This window comes from Odocoileus virginianus, chromosome 7 (genome assembly GCF_023699985.2).
Source record: "Odocoileus virginianus isolate 20LAN1187 ecotype Illinois chromosome 7, Ovbor_1.2, whole genome shotgun sequence".
Classification (NCBI taxonomy): Eukaryota; Metazoa; Chordata; class Mammalia; order Artiodactyla; family Cervidae; genus Odocoileus; species Odocoileus virginianus.
In genome coordinates this window covers 4,841,399-4,862,494 of record NC_069680.1, presented here as the reverse complement: position 1 = coordinate 4,862,494, position 21,096 = coordinate 4,841,399, and the positions used below count along the sequence as shown (strand labels likewise).

Here is a 21,096-nt window from a genome sequence, read left to right as displayed (position 1 = left end):
TTCTGGCCTCTGATTTGCTGCTGCCTTGGGGTGGGCCACCTTTGGGAAGTGACCACTGTAACTCTCAGCAGATCAGAAGAAACGTGACCCAGCCTAGGCCATTGCTCTTCCTTGGGTTGGAACGCCTACAGCTCAGAGAGCTTCTGTACTGGGTGATGGAGTGTCTCCTGCTGAGGGCCAATGGGTCCTGTGCTGTGTCCTGACCCAGCTTTTGGTTGTCACTCCCAAAAGCCTGTCCAGAACTCAAACTCTGACTGCCTAGGCTAAGAGTTCAACTCTGTCCAGGACGGAAACAGTGAGACTAGGACACCCCTTAGGGAGAATCTGCAAAAGCGAACAACAGGGCTCTCCCAAGCTCCCCAGGTGAAAGACGGTGGCTGCTTGCAGCCCATCTCAGACCTGAGCCGTGTTCAGAACAGCTCCAAGTTGAAACCTGTCCTCCAGTGAGGCCAAGGCCGCTCCCTGTCTCTGCTGCTGGCTGCTTACAGCTGGGCTTCTAGGTCCCCAGGCCACCTCCACGCGCCTTGCTCGGCAGGTAATGCCTCAGCATCTCTCAATCCCCACTGAGACCCTTCTCAGTCATTCTCTCTTCCAAGGAACAAACGGCACATTGGCTTTATTGTCTCCAGAATAATTAGGTGAATTTTAATAACACCTCGATGTGTGTCCCTCCCACCTGGGCACTTTCCTGGCCCGGAAACGCTTTTCTACAGTGCCAGCCTGCAGCTTGGAGGCCAGGAGTGTCATCAGCTGGGCCCTCCACTGCGCCGCACCTCAGCCTTCTTCCCCTCTAGCTGCCTCTGCTGCTCTTCATCCACCTGGATTAGGTGCCCTGCCCCCTGCATCGAGGGACAGGACCCTATCTGGCCTTGAAATCAAGGCTTGGTCTCAGTGATGTCTCTGAGAAGCTGGAGAAGGGCTGAACTAATTGAGCTTATCTATTACCACAGAACCGGATGCCATGCCCTGAAGTCCAAAGCCACAGCTTTGGCACTCCCGGGCTGCCCAGAGGAGAGGGACACAGGTCCTCCAGGAGACTTGGGAGTGTGGAGGCTCAACATTGGGCACTCAGGCTCCATTCTTGCTGGCCTGGCTTATTTACTCTCCTTCTCCCATTCACATCCTAGCGAGAGGCTCATAATTCTCACCACCTTGGTAGAGGCAAGAAAAAAAGGCAAAGAAAGAGGCTACAGGATGGGCAGAAAGAACCAGCTATAACGCCTCCTGGTTTTGACTTTTCCAGGCTGTGGCACACAGAGACTCTGCCCATGATGTTTTCTCCCACATCTGTACACATCTGTTGAGGAAGCGCCCTGGCTTTTGGAGACTCGCTCTTTCTACAGAGATCATGGCAGGGAGCCCACTTGTCACACTGGGCCCCAGATGGCATAGGCTGAGGCGCCCCCACTGAAAGCAGTTTCCCCACCCTCCTGAAAACCCCCTTACCGGTCACAACAGGGTATGTCTGCGTGCCTGACACGTTGCTGCCCAGCTCAGGGTTGGTGGATGCAGATAGACTCGACTTGACTTCATCAAGCCCAGGGGTCAGGGCTGGGAGGGAGTACTCATTCCCCTGGGAGAAGAGAGAAAAGAGACAGCTCGCTATTGACGCACACATGCGGAGAGAGGCCTCGGTGTGCAGATGGGGAGGAGGGACAGGGAGCCCTCCCAGATGGGGTGGAAGGAGCTGGCCAGGCAGAGGGCGGGGAGGGTGGGAGGGGTGGGCTCAAGGGATGATGCAGAGTTGTGTGTGGGGGGAGGCAGACCTGACTCTGGGAAGTTGAGGGGCAGCCCGTCCATTCTCAGTGGGTATCCAAGCACCCTTGACCTCTCTGTAGCATCTCCTGCTTAAGAAGCCCCCAAGGGCAAGGTGTAGCAGTGGGAATCCCCCTGGTAAGAGGCCAGGGGTGTTTTCAGATGCCCGGGGGTAGGGAGTCTCAGGGAGGAGAGATGAACACTGAAGCGATGGCAGAGGCAGGAACTGGGGGAAGGGCCTAGTGGGGCCTCCAGCCTGGTACTGCTGGGCCGCTGATCGGGTGCTGGCGCCCCTTTTTAAAACAAACAAAGACAGCCTCACGGGCCCCTCACTCTCTGCCTGTGCACTGGGGTATGAAATTGGGGAGGGGGAGAGTCCACATGGCTAACAGAAGGGTGGGAGGGGGCCAGTCATTGACTCTGAAAGGGTGTCCTGCCTGAAACACTCCGGTAATTGCCTTTTTATTGCAGCCACCGCCAAGCCAGACCCCAGAGCTGGGCCGACCAGGAGCCCGCACAAAGCAGGAAAAGTTGCTCTGATTAATATTACGTTAAATTAAAACTGATTTTCTGCGCTTTCGGGTCCGTTTTTTTCTCTTCCGCTTCCTGGCCCCCCCCAGAGGACCCCCCCACTCCTTGGCTGGACAGGATTGCCTCGTCATTTCCAATTCCTTCTCGTATTGATCTTCCTGTAGAAATCAGTTTTGTAATTAGCTGCAAATTAGGCCTTCTACTGGGGGTGAAGCTGCCCCCTGATTTATCACCAGAGTAATTCGCTGTGATCGGAGAGAAATTAAAATGAACTCAATTAGGCTTCGGATTTGCTTTATGGGCCCTGCTCCGAGTTTCAGGGGGAAAAATGACTGTGCTGGTGTTTAATAGTCTAATGAAAGTAAATAAAGGTTATTCATTGTAATACAGCCGGGGACTCGGGGAGGGTGCACCAAGCCGCCCGCCTCGGCCGGCTCCTCCTTTGTTGGTTTATGGCTCAGGGCACCTTAAAAAGACTTTTGATTTTTGTTTTATGAAGACAAACAGCTTATGGGATAAAAGGACGGGCGGGGAGAAAGGCGAATGGCTGGGAGCTGTTGGAGTCCCGAGTAGAACTGTGCTGTGCAGAGTCTGTGCGGCTGTGCTGGTGCATTGTGAGCAGGTGTGAGCTGAGTGTGCAAACATGGCAGGCTGTGTTGTGCTGGCTGTGGGCCTGGCCCGGGCCGTAGTGTGGGGAGAATGTGTGTGCGCTCCTGTGTCAGAGCATGCACATGCAGCGGGGGTGGGGGGCTATCCTGTCTTCTGGGTGGAGGCGGGCATGGAGGGGTGCTGAGTTGGTGGTCTGGGGGAGGGCACACCAACAGGCTGATGGGCTACGCGGGGGAAGGGGTGGGGAGGAAGCAGGTGGGTGCTGGATGTCTGTGAACACATGCAACCGGGTAAATGTCAGGAGTCAGGAGGTGTGTTCTGTATATTGTGTTGGGGTGTTCTGGGTTGTTCTGCATCTGTGGGAAGTACTGGGTCTGAGGGGTGGGCTGTCAGCCTGCCTGGGGTCATGATGGACAGCCGGGTGAGGGAGCAGGAGGCAGGCACTGGGCTCTCCTCCTGACATCTCCTGGAGCAAGAAGAGCATCCAGGCTTCCTCAGACTTTCTGTAGGACCCTGGGGGCATTTAGGCAAGGGGTGTTCCTGAGTATCCTATGCCAGGAGCACATGATGTCAGGGCTGGAAGTGACCTGTCAGGTCTTCTGTCCCAGCCCTTCATTATACAGACAGGGAAACTGAGGATGGGGCTGAAACTGAAAGGGGGTAAGACTCACCTATGGCCATACTTGCACCCGGAACTCACCATTTCTAACTGCCACATACCATGATGATTTTCTCAGCTTTGTCATAATGTCCTTATGTGAGGGTGCTTACAGGGCGCACACGCATGGCATACCTACAGGCAGCACACGTGATGCTGGGTGTGCACCTGGCTGACCTGTGTGCACGATCTCCAGAAGCCTTGCTCTGCCCAGTCCCTCTCCCTTCTCCAAGCAGGCAGCTCCTTCCTCACCTGCTCTGATTTGATGTGCTCTGATGCCTGGAAGACGTCAGGGTAGGAAGGACGCTCAAAGACCCGATCCAAAGCTTCCAGCTGCTGCTGGGTGAAGGTGTCAGCCCGCAAGTGCTTCCGCAAACTGTCCACGCCACTCTGGGAGTCTCCATTGGGGACTGAGCCCTCGGACACATCTGGAGGACACAGGGATACTCGGGGCATGAGCACAGGTGAGCAGAGGCCCGGAGCGAAGCAGTGGGCAAAGGGGATGGGCACTTGGCTGGGCGCCCTGGGCTCTGCACCCCTTCTAGTACCCCTACACCCAGTTTTGAGGCTTGAGGGGCTGACCCAGAGGCTGGCCATGCCTCAGAGTCCTGACTGAGAGAGCCAGCACCCCTGAACAACCTGGGAAGACAAAGGGATGTTGTCACAGCTGGGGGTGGGGGTGGGGAGGACTAGGCAGAGGTGGGGGAGCCAGAGGGGCTCTTGGGCACCGTCTCCTCAGGATGTCTCCCCTGGACCCCTCCTGTTCCTCAGCCCTGGGTCAGCCTGGGGGGAGGAGCTGGATATCTAAGGCCAGCATTACTGAGCCTGTGGAGAATTGAACTTGGCTCTGAGATGAATTTCAGTTCCACAGACTCCAAGGGTGGAAAATCATCAAATCTCCGAGGCTGAGTGTAACACAGAGACTGGGTGAAGTAATTAACTTCACCACCGAGGGAGGAGGGGCTCGGGGCCCAGCGGAGGCTCTCTTTCTAGGTCGGCCCGGCCTGAGGTTGGAGCAGGAGGAAGGCAGGTGACCCAGGAGCCAGAAAATGCGACTCGGGCAGAGATTGAAGCCCGGGTCCTTGCAGATGCTGTGTGTACTCTGAGGCAACCCCCCTCAGCCTCTGTCCTTGACCTGAACTCTGGCTAAACTCTGCCAGAGGCCTGCTCCTTGGCCACTTGGTTCCTCTCGCCATCTCCACAGGGAGCTGAGACTCACCCCGGGTCTGGAATACCAGGACAGTACCAGAGCGCCCACTCCCTGGGGCTGCGGGCCAGTCCCATCTGTGTGCTGCTTTCCCTGGGCCTCCCACCACTCGGCTCCCCCTGCCTCCCTGGCCCTGCCCTTTCCATCTGGCCCGCAGGGGTTTTCAGAGTGCACAGTGGGCCAAGCACCCGCTCTGCCCACATTCCCTGAACTGCTGCCCCGCCACTCCCTGGGCCCAAAGCTGGGTCCTCGCAGTCACCGCTTGGCCACTCCTTGGCTTCCTTCAGTCTGAAACCAGCTGGGGAGTCTTGGACCTGGGGCCAGCCATGCTGGAGGCCCCAGGGTGTTCCTCTGGGACTGTTATATATATCAGTTTATAGGTGATTATATGATATGATATAATCAATATTGCATTATATACAGTAACACCATACAGTATCATTCAGGAGACCATAGAAAATATTACATATTGATTAACCTCAACCTGCAGCCATCGTCTCTTGCTGGTCTCCCAGATGGAGCAAGGGGGTCTGCTTTCCTAGTGGGACTTCCTGTCTTCACTCCATCCTGGAGGGGGTGGGAAAGCAAAGAAAGTGTGTGTGTGTGTGTGTGTGTGTGTGTGTGTGTGTGTGAAAGAGACAGAAATGGAGACCAGGATGATGTCTGAGGTGGAGAGACAGACACAGGGACAGCATGAATGATATTTTTATGTTCCCTATGTTCCTAAGGCCACAAAACTTGCGTTTTTTCTGTGTAAGCCTCTGGAATGATTTTCTGTCTTAGAGGGAGTGTGTGCTTTTCTCTATATGCATTAGGTGGTGACATATTTATTTTCCCCTTTTGTGTATCTTCTGTGTATATGCATGCATTTATACACATATACACATCCAGATAAATGTCTGGGTATGTATAAGTGACAGCACAAGAACCTTCTGGAAAAGGTGTGTGTGTGCTGGTGTGACTGCACAGGAAGCGTGAACCCACATCCCTATGTTTCTCCTGCACCTGCTTCTCTTTCAAGGACGTGCCATCATCCTAAGGCCATCCCTTGGAGCTATTAATATTTGCATGTGTCACTGTGTCTAATCTTCTGTTGCTGGAGTCCTACCTTTTTGGGAAGCCTTTCTGTCCGGGCAGAGAGAAACAATGAGTGTCTTTGTGTGTGGTTACCCCAGTGTCACCAGTGGGTCCTGGGGAGTCAAGTGCATTTGTCTGTGAACACAGCCTCACACGCTATGTGCATGGGTGTGCGCTATGTGCAGTGAGACTCATACTTTGCCTCTGTGTAGATTTGTGTATATGCCTGTGTGTGGCTTGGCTCAGCCCGTGTGTGTGGTGTGTGTGTGTGTGTGTGTGTGTGTGTGTGTGTGTGTAGGGGCTGAACTGAAGCTTTGTCCTTAGGTCACTGGCTGGAGGAGTCTCTTTTCCTTCATTTATTCAGGGGCCCTTCAGATCTTGACAAATCTGTCACTCTAAATTTGCGAGAGATTATGGTGCTCTCTCCCCAGCCCGCAGAGAGGTGATATATGATATCTGCTGCCCCTATTGATTGCCTGATCTGGTGGCAGAGGCCGGCGAAATGAACTTGAAATGAACATCATGCCTCAACTCATTGTGCGTATAATACACTACTTAATCCCACATTTTTCAGCCGCTATGGAATTCAATTGATCAATCATGTTCCACTGATAGTACTGTTTTAGGGGTTATTGCTGCTCCCTCCACTCACTGACCTTTTTATTTATTTATTTTTTTTTGTATACTCAGGCCCTGGTGATAAGACAGGTTACAGAGGCAGCCATGGAAAGGGGAGGGAGGGAAAGGTGAAAGGAAGGCTGCTCCTGGAAGAGGTGGCGGGGAGATGGGGAATGGGGAGAAGGGGAGAGGGAAGGGGGGTGGGGTGGGGAAGAGACAGAAGGTGCCAGAAGGGCAGAAAAGCAAACCAGGGTGGTGGAGGCATGAGGCTACCAAAGGCTTGAGGAGGCCCCCCCAAAGGAGAAGGAAGGTGATAGGGAATGGGGAAGGCAGCAGTTGTGATGAATGGCGAAGGAGCACAAATAAAGTTGTAGGGAACAGGGTGGAGAGTCGCAGGGCCAGGGAGAAGACAGTGGCATTACTGGTCGGGGACAGGGCAGCAGTGCCCCCCAGACCAGCCAGTGGGCCCACAGGCTCTCACAGGCTCTCCCCAGAGGCCAGGGTGGCACCCTTCCCTCGGCTAGAGAAGGCAGGAGGAGCGAAGGCAGGAGGAAGGGTGGAGAAGGGAGGCAGGCAAGGAGGCCTGGACTCAGAGGTCCAAGGAGGAGGAAGCTCAGGGAAGGAGGAAAGCCAGAGGCAGAGACAGGGCAGAAAGAAAGAGAGGAAGAAAGGGAAGAAGCTTCCCACACCAGATGCCTAGAGAAGCACAGGCCGTGCTGAGGGCATTTGCCCACTTGCCGTAGGAATGAGCCCAGCTGGCTCTGCTTTCCTGGAAGCCTGGGGATCCAGAGGAGGAGCAGAGTGCAGGACCTGGGTGGGGGTGGGGCTGGAGGGTAGAGAGCAGAGGAGGGAAGAAGAAGAGAGTAGAGGAAGAGCAGAAACCATGGAAGAAGAGAGCTGAAAAGGAAGAGAACATGAAGCCGTTGCCAGTGCCTCCCACTGGTCGGGGTGCATCCTCAGGACATGGAGCAAGAGGGCCCGGGTGGGTCTTCCCAAAGGTGGAGTCTCAGAGGTGGCATCGGGGGAGGGATGGGGCTGGGCTAGGAGACACTGCCAGGCCCAGGCACTGGAGAGCTCTCTGGGGCGAACGTGGAGGAAGAGGCAGAAGCAAGTCTTGATCTGGGCTGAAGAGCGAGCAAGAAGGAAAGTAATTAGATAGCATCCACCATGCCAAGGAGCCAGGCTGGGAGCTCCCCATGGGCAGGAACCATGACTAGTGCATCTCTATAGCTCCAGTGCCAGGCACGGCGCTGGGTACAGAGTTGGTACTCAATGAATGAATGAATGAGGCTCTCCTGGGTAACAGTCAAAGCCAGACCCCTGGCAGAAGGTCTCTGAACCAGCCACCTGGCTGACTTGGCATCCCAGGACATCCAGTCACTTGTCAGACAAGTCCCATGCAGCTCCAGGTGTCAGAGGATGTGGGAAACTCACAACAGGCCCTTGTATAGACTCACACACATTCTGCGTCCGCTCCACTGCTTGTTAACTTCCAATAGCATCAACTCTGGTCCATGGAGGCCCTTCCCACTCACAGCAACACCTTCCTGCCTACAGTACTTCTGCCCAAGAGACAGAGCACACTGTGTCCCCAGTTAAGAGTGAAACTTGATCTCAGAGCTGCAGATGCCATCTAAGGCAGCTGGCAGAGGCTGCTTGAGAACAGGGCCCAGAGACGGCCCTTACGTTGGACTCCCCACACCACAGCTCTGGTCACAAGGTGTGGGATAAAGTGGGTCTACCTGCTTATTTCTGGTTCCAGGGAAGTCTTTCCCTAAATGACACAGTGGGCCCTCAGCCTTCACCTTGATGGGAAAACCAGCCCAAGCCTTGTCAGGGCTCCAAGAGGAGGGCAGGAATATGATGCCACATGTCCTGAGCTTTCTGGAGCAATTCTGATTTCCAATATCTTTTCCTACTCTCAGGCCCCACTTTCAGATTGAGGTTGGAAAATGTGGTTGCTGAAGGTTTAGTAACCTTGCCCCATCCCCCGAGGGGACACCCTGTACTTGTTGGTCTCAGTATGTGGAGGGTTCAGTCCTGTTCTGCTGTCCCTGCTCAGTCACCATCCATGAGCAGCTCACAGCACTGAGAGCTTGTTCCATTTAACCCTCCATCTAATTCTCCCAATAACCTGCGAGGTAGATGATGTGATACCTCTTTTAAAGATAAGAATGGGACTTCTCTGGCAGTCCAGTGGTTAAGAATCCATCTGCCAATGCAGAGGACACGAGTTCGAGCCCCGGTCCAGGAAGATGCCTCTTGCCGCAGGGAGACTAAGCCTGTGAGCCACAACTACTGAGCCTGCACTCTAGCATTGGTGCTCAGCAACAAGAGAAGCCACGTCAATGAGAAGTCTGCACACCACAATCAGAGAAAGCCTGTAAGCAGCAGCAACAAAGACCCAGCACAGCCAAAAATAAAAACATTTTTTAAAAAAGGAAACAGAGGCAGAGAGGTTAAGTGGCTTATCCAAGGCCATGCAGCTGGTAAATGAGTTCGGATTTGAATTCGGGTCTGTTTGAACCCAGAGCCTGCCCTCCACATCATTTCATTCTGCTGCCCGGGTTCCAAACCCAGGGGACCCAGCTGAGGGGCCCCTGACCCCATCTAGGACGCTGTATCCCTCCCAGCATCCCCCCTTTCCTGATTTGCACCTTCCCTACACTGAAGCTACAGCCTATGAGCTGCTGAGCCCAGACTGTACGAAGAATGATGAGGGGACACTTGGTCCAAACTCCTCATTTTAAGGTAATAAAAACCAGCAGGGTGGGTGGTGAGGTGGGGGAGGGGAGGTGACCAGTCCAAGGTCACACTACTAGGCAGCAGGACTCTCAGAACTGGAGCCCATTCCAGGTGCCTTGTCTAGTCTGGCATGAGCCATAGCATATCTGAAGGAGAGTGAGCTCCTGTAAGTCCTTTCCAGAATGAGGCAGCATATAAATAAATTAATTAAACAAACTGCTGAGTTAAAACTTTGACGTAGATTATTCTTTCAAAGGGAACAAAGGCTTGTATTGTCTTCTCTGACCGCTTCGTATTTGCCTAGCAGTTAACAGAAAGCTTTCGTAGACCTTATGTTATTTGGGCTTCCTAACTACTCTCCAAGATAGCTAGGGATTATAATCCCCTTTTTACTGGTGGCTCAGATGGTAGAGAATCCGCCTGCAATGTGGGAGACATGGGTTTGGAAGATCCACTGGAGAAGGGAATGTCTATCCACTCCAGCATTCTTGCCTGGAGAATTCCACGGAAGGAGGAGCCTGGTGGGCTCCTCCATGGGGTCCATGGGGTCGAAAAGAGTCAGACACAGCTGAGCAACTTTCACTTTTTACTGATGAGGAAACTAAGGTTCAGAATAACTGAAATGCAGGTTAAACGAGGGTAAATGGCTAGATCAAGGGCATATCTACAAGGCTCTACCAGGGAGCCTGGCACACGGAAAGTCCCTGTGGACAGTTGTGGCCTGAGCAGCAATGAGTAGCAGTATTTGCCAGTCCAGCCCACAAGCAGGGCTCCAGCAGGGGGGCCCTGAACTCCATGCAAAAGAAGAGAATTGTAAAACCAAAGATCACCTCGACCAGGAGAGCCACCCACAGGGTAACAGTGATTACTCCCTGATCATGAGCAAATGCTTTTCTTCTCATCTAAGTTTTTCCATATGATCCAGGCTTTTTACAAGAAGCACATACCACTTTGAGAATCATTAATAAAAATGACTTCTACTCCTCAACAAAAAAGGTGTTATCTCCTCATTCACTTAGCCTTGTCACTACCCATCCATTCCTGGACTGCCTGGGAGCACAGCCCTGCCTCCCGCCTCTCTGATCCCAGACCAGATCCCTCTGGCTGTCCAACCATGAATAGGGCTGGCCAGTGAGGTCTCAGAATCTTAGGGAGGAGGGCAGGCACTGATCACCACATATTAGGGATGAGGGCTCGAGACAAGGGACAAAACATAGGAGTTCTGTCTTCCTTTTGTGTTGACACTGTACCTGAATCCCCAATGTAGGTGGGGGTAATGGTAATAGACAGAATAAAAATTATGCCATTTCCTTGGTCAGAGAGCACCAAGGTTCATCAAAGTTAATGTGGAATGAACAGGGGCTGTCCACTGAATCCCAGGAAGTAGGAATCAGGCATTTGAGAGGAATTCTTTTAAAGTACAGCAAAGAACTATAATAATTTCAAATTAACCCAAATAAACATGTCTACCCATCTATAGGGAAACTGACAACATCAGGGCTTCCACATACACTCATTAATCCATTCAATTTTATGAGGCATTTACTATCACTATTCTCATTTTTTCAGATGAGAGGCAAAAATTATTTGTTCAACATCTCCCAACTAGAAAGTAGCCAAAGGCTGGATTTGAACTCAGCAATGTCTGACTCTAAGGCTCTTTCCACTCTATCAGATTTGCTTTCCTTGTCAAAGATCATCACTGCAGCCATTTACTGAGCACTAACTGTGTATGAGGCAGGCTCTGGGTGCTTTCCACACATTGCCCCTAATCCCCCACAGAACACTTGCAGAAGAGATACCATTAGTCCAATGTTACAGACGGAGAAATAAGCTGAAGCTGAGTAAAAAACATGTGTGTGATCACACAGCTAACAAGAAGCAAGCTCAGGGAAAGTAAGCCTTACTTCACCTGTAGACTAAAAACGACCCGGAAAAGTGATACAGGAAGAAAAGAGGAAAGTGGAGGAAGTGGGGACACTAACTGAGGGACCTCGGCCTCTAGGGGCTTTGGGGAGCAGGAGTGATCGGGGTACTGGGTCCAGGTGGGGGCTCTTTGCTGCATCCCATTCTGATTGGTGGCCTCTAACCCCCTCCCTCTGTCTTAGCTCCTCTCACACCACCTTCTTCCTCTGCGGGGTTCACCCCCAGGCCACCCCCAGTCTCCCCAGCTGCCAGTTGTTGCAGTTTCAAACTCAATTGTTCTCCTCGGTACTGAGGCAAATGGAGTCATTAATTACCTTCTATCGGCTGGGCTGAGTTCAGAACGCGATCAATATCCCCGCTTGTCATTCAGGGCAGCCCGCCTGTGCAGCCCCAGCCCCACCCCCACGGCGGCCAGGACCAGAGGTCTGGGCTGCCACCCTGGCCTCCCCTCTGATGGAGGGCCGGGAGAGAAGTCAGAGATGCTGAGGAACCAGGCTGCTCTCCAGACTGGGAGAAGAGCGAGGATTCAGAGAATGGAGAGGCGAGTGGGAAGGAGGAAGGAAAACGAAGGGGATGAGGGAGTAAGGAGAGACAGGCAGGAGACCAGAAAGGAAGGAGAAAGCAGGAGAGCGGGGCGCACATGCTGGGAAGGGGCTGCAAGGGCAGGGCGGGAGAAGGCGCTGATGTAAATAAACACTGTCCAGGGAGGTGGGATGACATTCCGGAACCATGGCCTCTCATCCTTATATTAATACTAGACAATCCGTGGGACTGCCCTGGCCAGGCACCCCAAGCCAAGTTCAAGAGGAGAGCATGAAGAAACCCTTGGAAACCTGGCCCAAAGCTTTGGCTCTGAGCAACACCAGTTTCTGCCCAGCCTTCCAGCCCTGGCAAACCTGCTAATTGTGAGACCAAGCTCTGCTTCTCAACACTCCATGTGCTCAGGACAGGGTGGAAGGCAGGGGGTGGCTACCTGCCTGCCTGACCTCAGTCTTACTGTGCTAATTTACACCCGTGTGTCTCTGGGGACGTGAACTACATTTGTGGTCCTAACATAATACTGGCCTAGGAGTAACATCTGGGCTGAAATTCTAGTTTTGTCCCTCGCCTGCTATATGTCCTTGGCCAAGTCCCTCGAGTTTTTCTAGACTGAGTTTCCTCAGATGAACACCAGAGGGTTGCTAACTCCTACCTCAGCAGGATTCACTTCTCTGTTCTCTGTGTTCCAACAAACATCTATCCAAACCTCTGTTGTAGAAATAATAATAACTAAAATCGATCCAATTCCTATTATGGTACCAGACACTAAGCCTAACATAATCCAATGATTTAATCCTTACAATAACAGCAGCTAACATTAAGTGCTTACTATATATTGGGCACTCATCTAAGAAGTTTACATATATTAACTCATTTCATTTTCACCAGAACTTAAGCAGGAAGCTTCTATTATTATCTCCATTTTGTAGGTGAGGAAATGGAAGTGCAGAAGTTCAGGAACTTTCCTAAAGTTACACAGCTAGTGAAGGAGGAGGTAGAAGCAACCCAGACGACATGCTTCTAGCAGTTGAGCTCATAACCTGGAGAAACTGAGAGCTAGCGAGGTTGGGTAACTCGCTCTAAAGCACTCGTTCCAGACAGTAAGTGACAGAGTCAAATTTAGAATCCATATGTACTGAAGTGGTTTTTTTTTTTTTTATGTTTTTTTCTTCACTAAACTGTAACTATTTTAAAGCCAGGGACCCATCTTTATCATTTTTGTAAATCTAACCCAGAGCCTCACATAGCAGCTGATAAAAGAATGTTGGCTGCTATAGAATTCCAAAAGCAAAGATTCATTCATTCTTTACTTGCCTTACAGTTTACCTAAAGAAAAAAGCAGCAGCACAGGACTTTGCTACTCTAAATTCAGTGTTATCACATTTTATAGCTAGAAAGTATCATGGAGATAATTTAATCTGATGGCTTCTTATAGATTGAAAAAAAAAAAAAAGAGGCTCAGAAAGGTTGAGTAATTTTCCCATGTCTCACAACTAGTTGTCCTTAAGATAGGAACTAAAACTCTTAGCCTTATGCCCTTTTCCAGTATTCCAGGCTGCTTAATTCTGATCAAGAAAGAGGAAACTGATACAACGGAAGCACTGGGGATCTGGGAAGAAAGCAACCATGTCTAGAGTTAGCAGTAGCAAAAGAAGAGGACTTGGGCAGAATCTGACTTGAGAAAAGCAAACTGCTATGCCTTGAGGGAAAGAATGGTTGTGTGAGCCCACAGCAAGAGATTCTAGAGGGGAATATAATTCCATGAGGACAGGATGCTCTAAAAATGAAATTCCACTGCTACAAGCTCAAATAATCCACCTGACAAAGTAAAGAGAGTAGGAGTGGGGGAGGGGTGGAAAGAGAGGGCATTTAAGGGAAATCATTGTTGCTGCACACGAATAAGCTTTAAAATATGATGAGCCTAGATTTTAAAAGGACATGTACACAGAACAGTGGAAGATTATGCAACCATTAAAAAATCATGTTTTCAAAGAATATTTAATGATATGTGAAAATGGCCCTATATAATGTTAAGTGAAAAAAGTGAGATGCAAGCTGTATATACAGTATCATTCCAATTTTGATAAAAATTATACATATATATGTAATATATATATAATTATACATAATATAAAGAATTATATACACACAGGAGACAAAAAGACTGTAAAGAATATGCCAAAATTCTAACAGTTGTTATCTCTTGGTGATACGATTATGGGTAATTTTTTTTAAAAATTACTGTATCTTCTGAATATTTTTACAATGAGCGTATATTACACTTAGTATCAGACAAGTTATTTTTTTCTTCTTATAAAGGACAGGAGGGAGGAGGGGACCATAACCAGGGATAGATATGAGAGTAGCAGGAGCCTGTCAGGAAGACAAAAGCTCAGAACAAGCTGAAACAACAAAAAGGGCCTTGGCAACCATGTTTGGAGAAAGAACAAAAAGGAAGGCAGGCTTAGGCTCAATGCTCAGGAAAGAGGGTAATACTGAGAGAAATGAAACAGAAGGCAGAACTTCTCAACCCCTGGCTTGACTTTGTCTTCTCCATCAAAGAAAAGAATCCTCAAAATGAGACCAGCAGGAGATGCCCAGTCAGGCGGGAACCAGGTGGGAAACTCTTAACCATTTCAACTGAGTTACCTCTCCCAGGCTCAAATAACTCAAATATCAGGACCTCAGGTGGGGCAGGGTGGTGGGGTGAGGTGGACAGGATCCTAAATTTTTAGTTGATAATCCTTGAGCAGTCACAATGAAAGGGCAAGGTAGTGACAAGATCAATGCCATAGTGAAAAAGGGGGAAAGGTAAGCTTATGCAAACAGCACTCTAATACATTTACTATTAGGGTCTGGAAATCTTTAGAAGAAATTATCATGCAGGGGCTTCCCAGGTGGCCTAGTGGTAAAGAACCTGCCTACCAATGCAGGAGACATAAGAGTCACGGGTTCAATCCCTGGGTTGGGAAGATCCCCTGGAGGAGGGCACGGCAACCCACTCCCAGTATTCTTGCCTGGAGAATCCCATGGACAGAGGAGCCTGGTGGGCTATGGTCCATAGGGTGTCAAGAAGTCAGACATGACTGAAGTGACTTAGCACAGCACACAGAGCATATCATGCAGTTAATTTGTGGGCATTAGAAAAGAGTGATACCATGGAGACTGCATACCTTCACCAAGAGTAGGTTGTAGCACCCTAACTAGTTATCGTTGTTTAGGTCAAATGCCAGCCCCACCAAGACTTCCTACATTGCCCTGGTGGGGAGCAACTGACCCCCTCTTTCTTGACATTTATCATTAGCACTTTATACTTTGATCATAGATCTGTCACAATCTGCTTGTATAATGGTGTGTACTATCTATCTATCTATCTATCTACCTCCCTACTAGACTAGAAGGTTCTTGAGGTCAACGACAGCGTCCTTCCTGTTTACCTTTGTAAGTCAGGCCTGTTATGCTTTATCCATAGCAGACATTCAATCTGCTCATCAACTTATACTGGATTTTTTAAACTGATTGAGCAAACACTGCAGATATAGCAAATGTTAACATTTCACAGAGAGTCTTTCTAACATTATGAACAAGATGAAGAACAGCGAAATGGCTGATGGTTCTTGGGCCCAATAGTTCCTAAAGCAGCCAGGGGGGACAGTTCTACTGCTGTGCCTCGTGGCTTTCCTTTATTTTAAAGGAAAATAACTCTTTAAAAAAAAGTTACTTGGATGATGACATTGAAGACATCCTTAAGATCTCATTCGGGTGAAATTAAGAGCCCAAACCAACAAGATGAAATTCAACAGGGATAAATGGAATGCCCTATGTTTAGGCTTTTAAAAAATCAATTACACAAGTGCAGAATGGGGTAGACCTGGCTTGATAGCAATTGATGTGAAAAAGATCTCGAGGTTTTAGTTGACCACAAACTCAATATGAGCTTCAGTCTGACACGGCTGCTAAAAAATCGAATGTAATCTTAGGCTACATTATGGATGTAGACTCTCCAGATGGACAATGGCAAGGGTTCTACTGTACTTGGCTTTGGCTAGACTGTCTCTAGAGGTCAGTGTTCATTTAAGAGGGACTTTAATGGTCAAGAATGAATTCAGAGATGGGTAATCAGGATGGTGAAGGACCTCCCTTAAGTGCAGGGACCACACCATGTGAGAAACTGAAATCCACCCAGGGCTCAGCCCAGTGTCTTTTCAGGAGCTCATTAAACCAGATGGAATGAATGGAAAGGAGGGAGGAGGGGGAGAGAGAAGGACTGTTGCATGAAGATCTTGGCCTCCATTCAGTGTGGTAAGTGTTCTTATCTGTTTTGAAGATGAGGAAACAGATGCAGAGAGATTATGTAATCAGCCAAAGGTCCCAGAGCAAGTAAGGAGTGGAGATGAAGCCCACATCCAGACATCGAGATCCCAAGTCCTGTGCTCTCTCCTTACCACCACACTGACTCAGTACAAAGGCTGTGTCGCTACCAGGGACAACTGTCCATCTGGGTCCTGTGTCCAGGCAGGGGCCGTGACCTGTCAGGAAGATCCACTGCTGCAGAGTTTTATGTGCATGGCAGATAAGACCAGATGACCTTTAGGGATCTGACTCCTCCTTGTCACCACTCTCAGCCCAGCCACTGGTCTCCCTCCATGGGGGAGATAGCCCTAGGGACAGCCACTCCATATTTCAGCCATTTCCAGCTTCAAGTTCCATTTCCTGCCTGCTCTTCTAGCAGGATTTCTACTGAATGCTCAGCCATGTGGCTCAGCAATGAATTAACAGCTTATCGTCTGATCTAGGCAAGCCTTGCCTCTCCAAAGACTGTGAGTGCTGCGAGGTACACATCTTGGTTATTTGCTTCTCTTACACATCCTAAACACAGTGGGAACTTCTGCCCATAGAGATCCCCAAAGAGGTCAGTGAAAGCTTTCTCAGTATTCCACAGACTCTCAGTTCTCTGAAACTGTTTATGGGAAATATGCCTGAGGACGAAGGGATGGACTGAATGATCATTTAGGGAGAAGGGGGATATATGGAGGAGACCTAGAACCCTAGAGAATGATACCCGTACAGTTACTTTCCCTGTTTTGAATAAGTTAGCCCCCAGTTTGCAGAAAAGAAGTGCACAGGCTCCCACTGCCAACACAACTGCCAGCATGGTGTGTGTGACCTCCAGTGAAGAAGCAGGAGGGTGAGCAGGGACAGGTGGGGGAAGGGGAGCAAACAGGTAGTGGGAGAGAGAACAGCTGCAGAGAGGAAGAGGAGGGGTGAGTATTGGGTGGATTTGGGTGAATTCCCCAGAGTGATCAACTTTCCTGGCCAAGAGTATGCACTGTGCCTTCCTGCTAGCCTGCGGGCAGAGGCTGCGGCTCTGGGCTCACTGGCCACTGGCTGGGAAGGAGGGCTGGCTGGGGTTCTGTCTGGGTGGGACCTGAGGCTTCCTTCAGTCCTGTTTGGGCTCTCGGGAGGGCTGGGGCCTCCTGCCTGGGGCTGGGCTCCAGCTGGGGCCAGAATCAGTTAGAAACCTCTCTGGAGCCAGAAGGGAAGGGGGCTTTGTTAGCTCAAAGGACACAAGCAAGGCGAAAAATTACATACCAGGCCGCTCTAAGTATGCTTGTTTAGAGAAACTGCTTGCATTTATGAAGTCTTTGGTGCGGAAAGCAGGGTTGCAAATGACTGCATCAGAGCGACAGTAAAGGCCATTAATTTCCTGTTATGTTTTCCTGTGTTGGGGGCTTTATTAATTTAATTTTACACTGTCGAACAACAACGAGAGCTGACACTGCCACATCGCCACGGCTGGGGTTTTCTTTCGTTGTGTGTAGCAAGGCTTTGCCTGACATGCAAATCAACGCTCTTACCGGAACCAATAGAGATGTGTGGAGGCAAGAGGGGAGGGATGAGGATGGGAAGGGAGGGAGAAGGGGAGAAAAGAGGACAGAAAGGGCAAAAGCCATCCCTAGGCAGTTTCTGCCTCGCTCCATGCCTCATGTCTCCTGGCTTCCCAGAGCATCCTTCTCAATCAGCAATTTCTAGCCACCCTTCCCCTTCCCTTGTACCCCCCCCCGCCCCCCCCCCCTTGACTTCCTGTCTTCAGATGACTTCATCTCTGTTATCTTTCTCTGTCCCAGCTCCTGGAAGAACCTGAGAAGGGGCAGGGAGCTCCCAGGAAGAGGTGTGTGGGGGTTAGGCTTCTCCCCTTGCCCATTCTCAGCCCATGCATGTCAAGGAAGCACAGGGACAAGAGACTGGAGGTTGCCCTCTGTCCCCTCCACCTCTTCCCAGCCAGAGCTAAGGCCTTTGCTATATATTTCCCTTTCCAGTAATTTTTCTTCACACTCCCCTTTCCTCTAAAGTTAAGGGTTCTGGCCTACTTACATATTATTAGTGAACAGACACATGAATCCATGTGCTTGTTCACATGATGAGAGTCTAGAAAGTGACTCCACCTTGCTTGTAAGTCCCTCTGAGCACTCCCATAGCCTACCTGGTCAACCATTTATTTCCTTTGAATTCCCAGAAAAAAATACTGTCTCTGATTGTTTCTCCTTAAGAGATTCTTCTTAAGTTTCTCCTTCAGAGCTGTCTGCAGTAGCCGCAAGGTAATGCATTGGTCTAGACCAAGTTGCCAAAGAAAAATGGATCGCCAGTATCAGAAATACAGGCAGGTTCCTGGGAGGCCACTTTCTGGTCCCTTTTCTTCCCAGGACCTCAAGATCACCCACACTGCCCTTGTCCCAGAGCTGCTTCCACAAGCTGGTTGCCCCGGTGGTCCACACTGCACAAGTGATGGAGATGGAGGTGGGGAGGTAAGAGGGCAGGGAAGCTCCCGCGGACCCTCCTACCACACACTTATCTGCATCCCTCATTGCAGGCTCTGCCGTCTGCTGGGGCTGAGGGGGATCTGTGAGAGTCAGAGAGAGAGAGGGAGAGAGAGAGTCTGTGCATCTTGCCCTCTGTCACTGGCTTGCTCGCACGCCTGCCTGTACTTTCTGCTTTGGGAGCTGTCTGGCAGGCTTGGAGAGGCTGTTGGACAGACTCCAGCTCTCCCCAGGAGGAGAGCATAAACTTCATAAACTGCATTTACTTTAATGCAGGTTCCTGGGGCTGCTTTCCTCCAGCTTTTCTTTCCTCCCCTTGTCTGCTCTGTCTCGATCACATTTTATCTCTGCCCCTGTGTGCACCAGGACCACACACACACACACACACACACACACACACACACACACACACAATATGGCTAGTGCTCCTGAGAAAGCTGAAGTCTGGGCAGGAGGAGGACAGGCACACACGGTGTAAAAGCTCTGTCTGGAGAAAGCCTCAGTCTAGCCCCAGAGAGACCCCGTGAGATGCCCACATGCCTGTCTCCAGTGGAGATGAGCACAAAGGGTGTTTTGAGGCAGGCAGGCAGGCACCTCAAGGGAGGGAGGGATGCTGATATTTCGCTGGGACAGCCAAATGAGGAGCCACCTGAAGGCTGGGCAAAGGGCTCCCAGGAAGGGAGGGAGAGAAGGCGAGGCCTCCATGCAGGTTGAGGTCTGTGAGGCCTCCCTTGTCTGGGGCTGTCAAGGTCAGCAGGTTTGGGTTCACCGAAGGGTCAGAATGGTTTGAATTACTGGCTCTGCAGCAACTCTGCTCTGAGGCTTGTGATCGGTCTCTCAGCCCTCCCCCAACCCTCCTGGCAGAATGGGGAGGGTCCCAGAGACCCCCACTGGCCACCAGGGCCCTGAGGAAGGCAAGTGATGGCAGGGTGGAGGTGGAGGGGGGGAGGCTTCCCTGGGCCCCAGCGCCCCTCTGGTGCAGACACCCATGGTCGGGAGTTTACTGGGACCCATTCCTCTTGCAGGCAGCAGGGCTGGGTCTCCCAGGCTGCCTTCTCCCTGACCCTTTTGCTGAGGGATCCTCTAGGACCCTGCCCTTCTCCCCTGCCCGTGGGCCTGCAGAGGAGATGGTGCCTGGAGGAGGTGAGCCTTCCTGCAGAAGGGCCTGAGGAGCAGCCTCAGAGCCCAGCTCCTCCCCCCATGGCCCCGCCTGAGGGAGAAGCGCAGAGCTGAGGCAGTGGAATTCTTGCTTGGTGCCCTTGCCCATGGGGGAAAGAGGACAATGCCCACCTGCAGGGCTTGAAGGGAGTTGCCAAGTGAAGACAAGGGGGTGAAGACATTCTGACAAGGTGGGTGTGCACACATAGATGTGGGGGTGGGAGGACCCGAGGCCTCTGCCCAGCGCCCGTACTGCGCTCCTGCCGCCACCCCAGTTTCCAGTGGTGGAGGGTGGCACACAGCCCCCCCAATGTGAGTCTGTGCATTCTCTCCTGGGGAATGGGGTCGACACATCCATTCTGACATTTTTGGCACTTTACCAAAAAAAAAAAAAAATACATGCTTTTATGCTAAACATTAACATAGTTCCTCAAACAACCAAATATAACTCTTCATCCACAGCAGCATGAACTGGCTGGGAAACTAAGGTGGTTAATGACTCAGATGCATTCGCTGGTATAATCGCAGGTATTTATGTACAAATTCACGCACCTACGTCAGCTACACACAGTCATGGCTAAACTCTGGTTCCTCCCTACTGAAAAAGGTACGTTCAGGTGTACACAGGGCCCAAGGCAAAGGTCTTAATAAAACCTTTAAACCTACCTCTGTATAATGACATGGTTGGCGTTCAACAGGCTCATAGCCAACATTACCCTGAGAGTTTAGCTAAAATATGCGATCCAACTAAGATAGAAAAATTCCCCCCTCAGGTATGAACGGTCTAATTTCCCAGGTTACTAGGAAGATATAACAATGAATGTGTGTTCAGAAGTGGATTTTTGGGGGGTGTGTGTGTCTCAGTGAATGCTGACCTTTGAACCTTAGTTCGTTCTTGGGCTGGATGAACAGCAGCCAGGTTTTGAATATTTGTTGGAAAATGAACATAGGCTGAGCTTTGTTCACGCAAGGTAAGGTCAGGTACCTGTCTGGACGGATGATTCCCTCTATGGAGATCTGGTTTCTGAACTTTCAGAGGACCTGGCTCCTGGGGGGTCAGAGTTTGTGAACTGTGCTAGGTAGTAAGCAGTGTGTGTGAAATCCTATCATTCTAGCAATGATCCGCAGAAGCATTTTCCTTACAGAAACTCAGGCTCTGCTTGACTTCCCTCTGCCAATCTACTGTCTTCCTGCAGTGCCTGGTCGGGGCCTGGAGGAGAGGAAAAGCAAAAAGGGCTCTGCCATGCACATCCCATGATGTAAGCTCACTTCAGAGGTCTGAGAGCCCAGAACCCCTGGGTCCATGCTCCCGGGTGGGTCTTCTCTAAGAAGGAGCTGGATGGCTGGGTTTGGCTGTGATTTTAAGGGTTTTGTGGCAAAAAGACATAACTGCGCCCAAGTACTGAGTTTAGGTTAAGGAATCAGTGCAACCTCCTTTTGTTTACCCAACATAG

General features: G+C 50.6%; 1 protein-coding gene across 4 annotated transcripts in view; it reads right to left on the bottom strand.

Moving 5' to 3' along the window:
- PAX2 (paired box 2) overlaps positions 1-21,096 on the bottom strand; it is a 79,565-nt gene that overhangs the window by 16,590 nt on the left and 41,879 nt on the right. For all 4 annotated transcript variants that reach the window (XM_020870635.2, XM_070470034.1, XM_070470035.1 and 1 more), the window contains 2 exons: positions 3,806-3,981; positions 1,447-1,573 (listed from right to left, as the gene is read on the bottom strand). In XM_020870635.2, the coding sequence (XP_020726294.2) occupies positions 1,447-1,573; positions 3,806-3,981 (303 nt within the window). The remainder of the gene's footprint in view (positions 1-1,446; positions 1,574-3,805; positions 3,982-21,096) is intronic.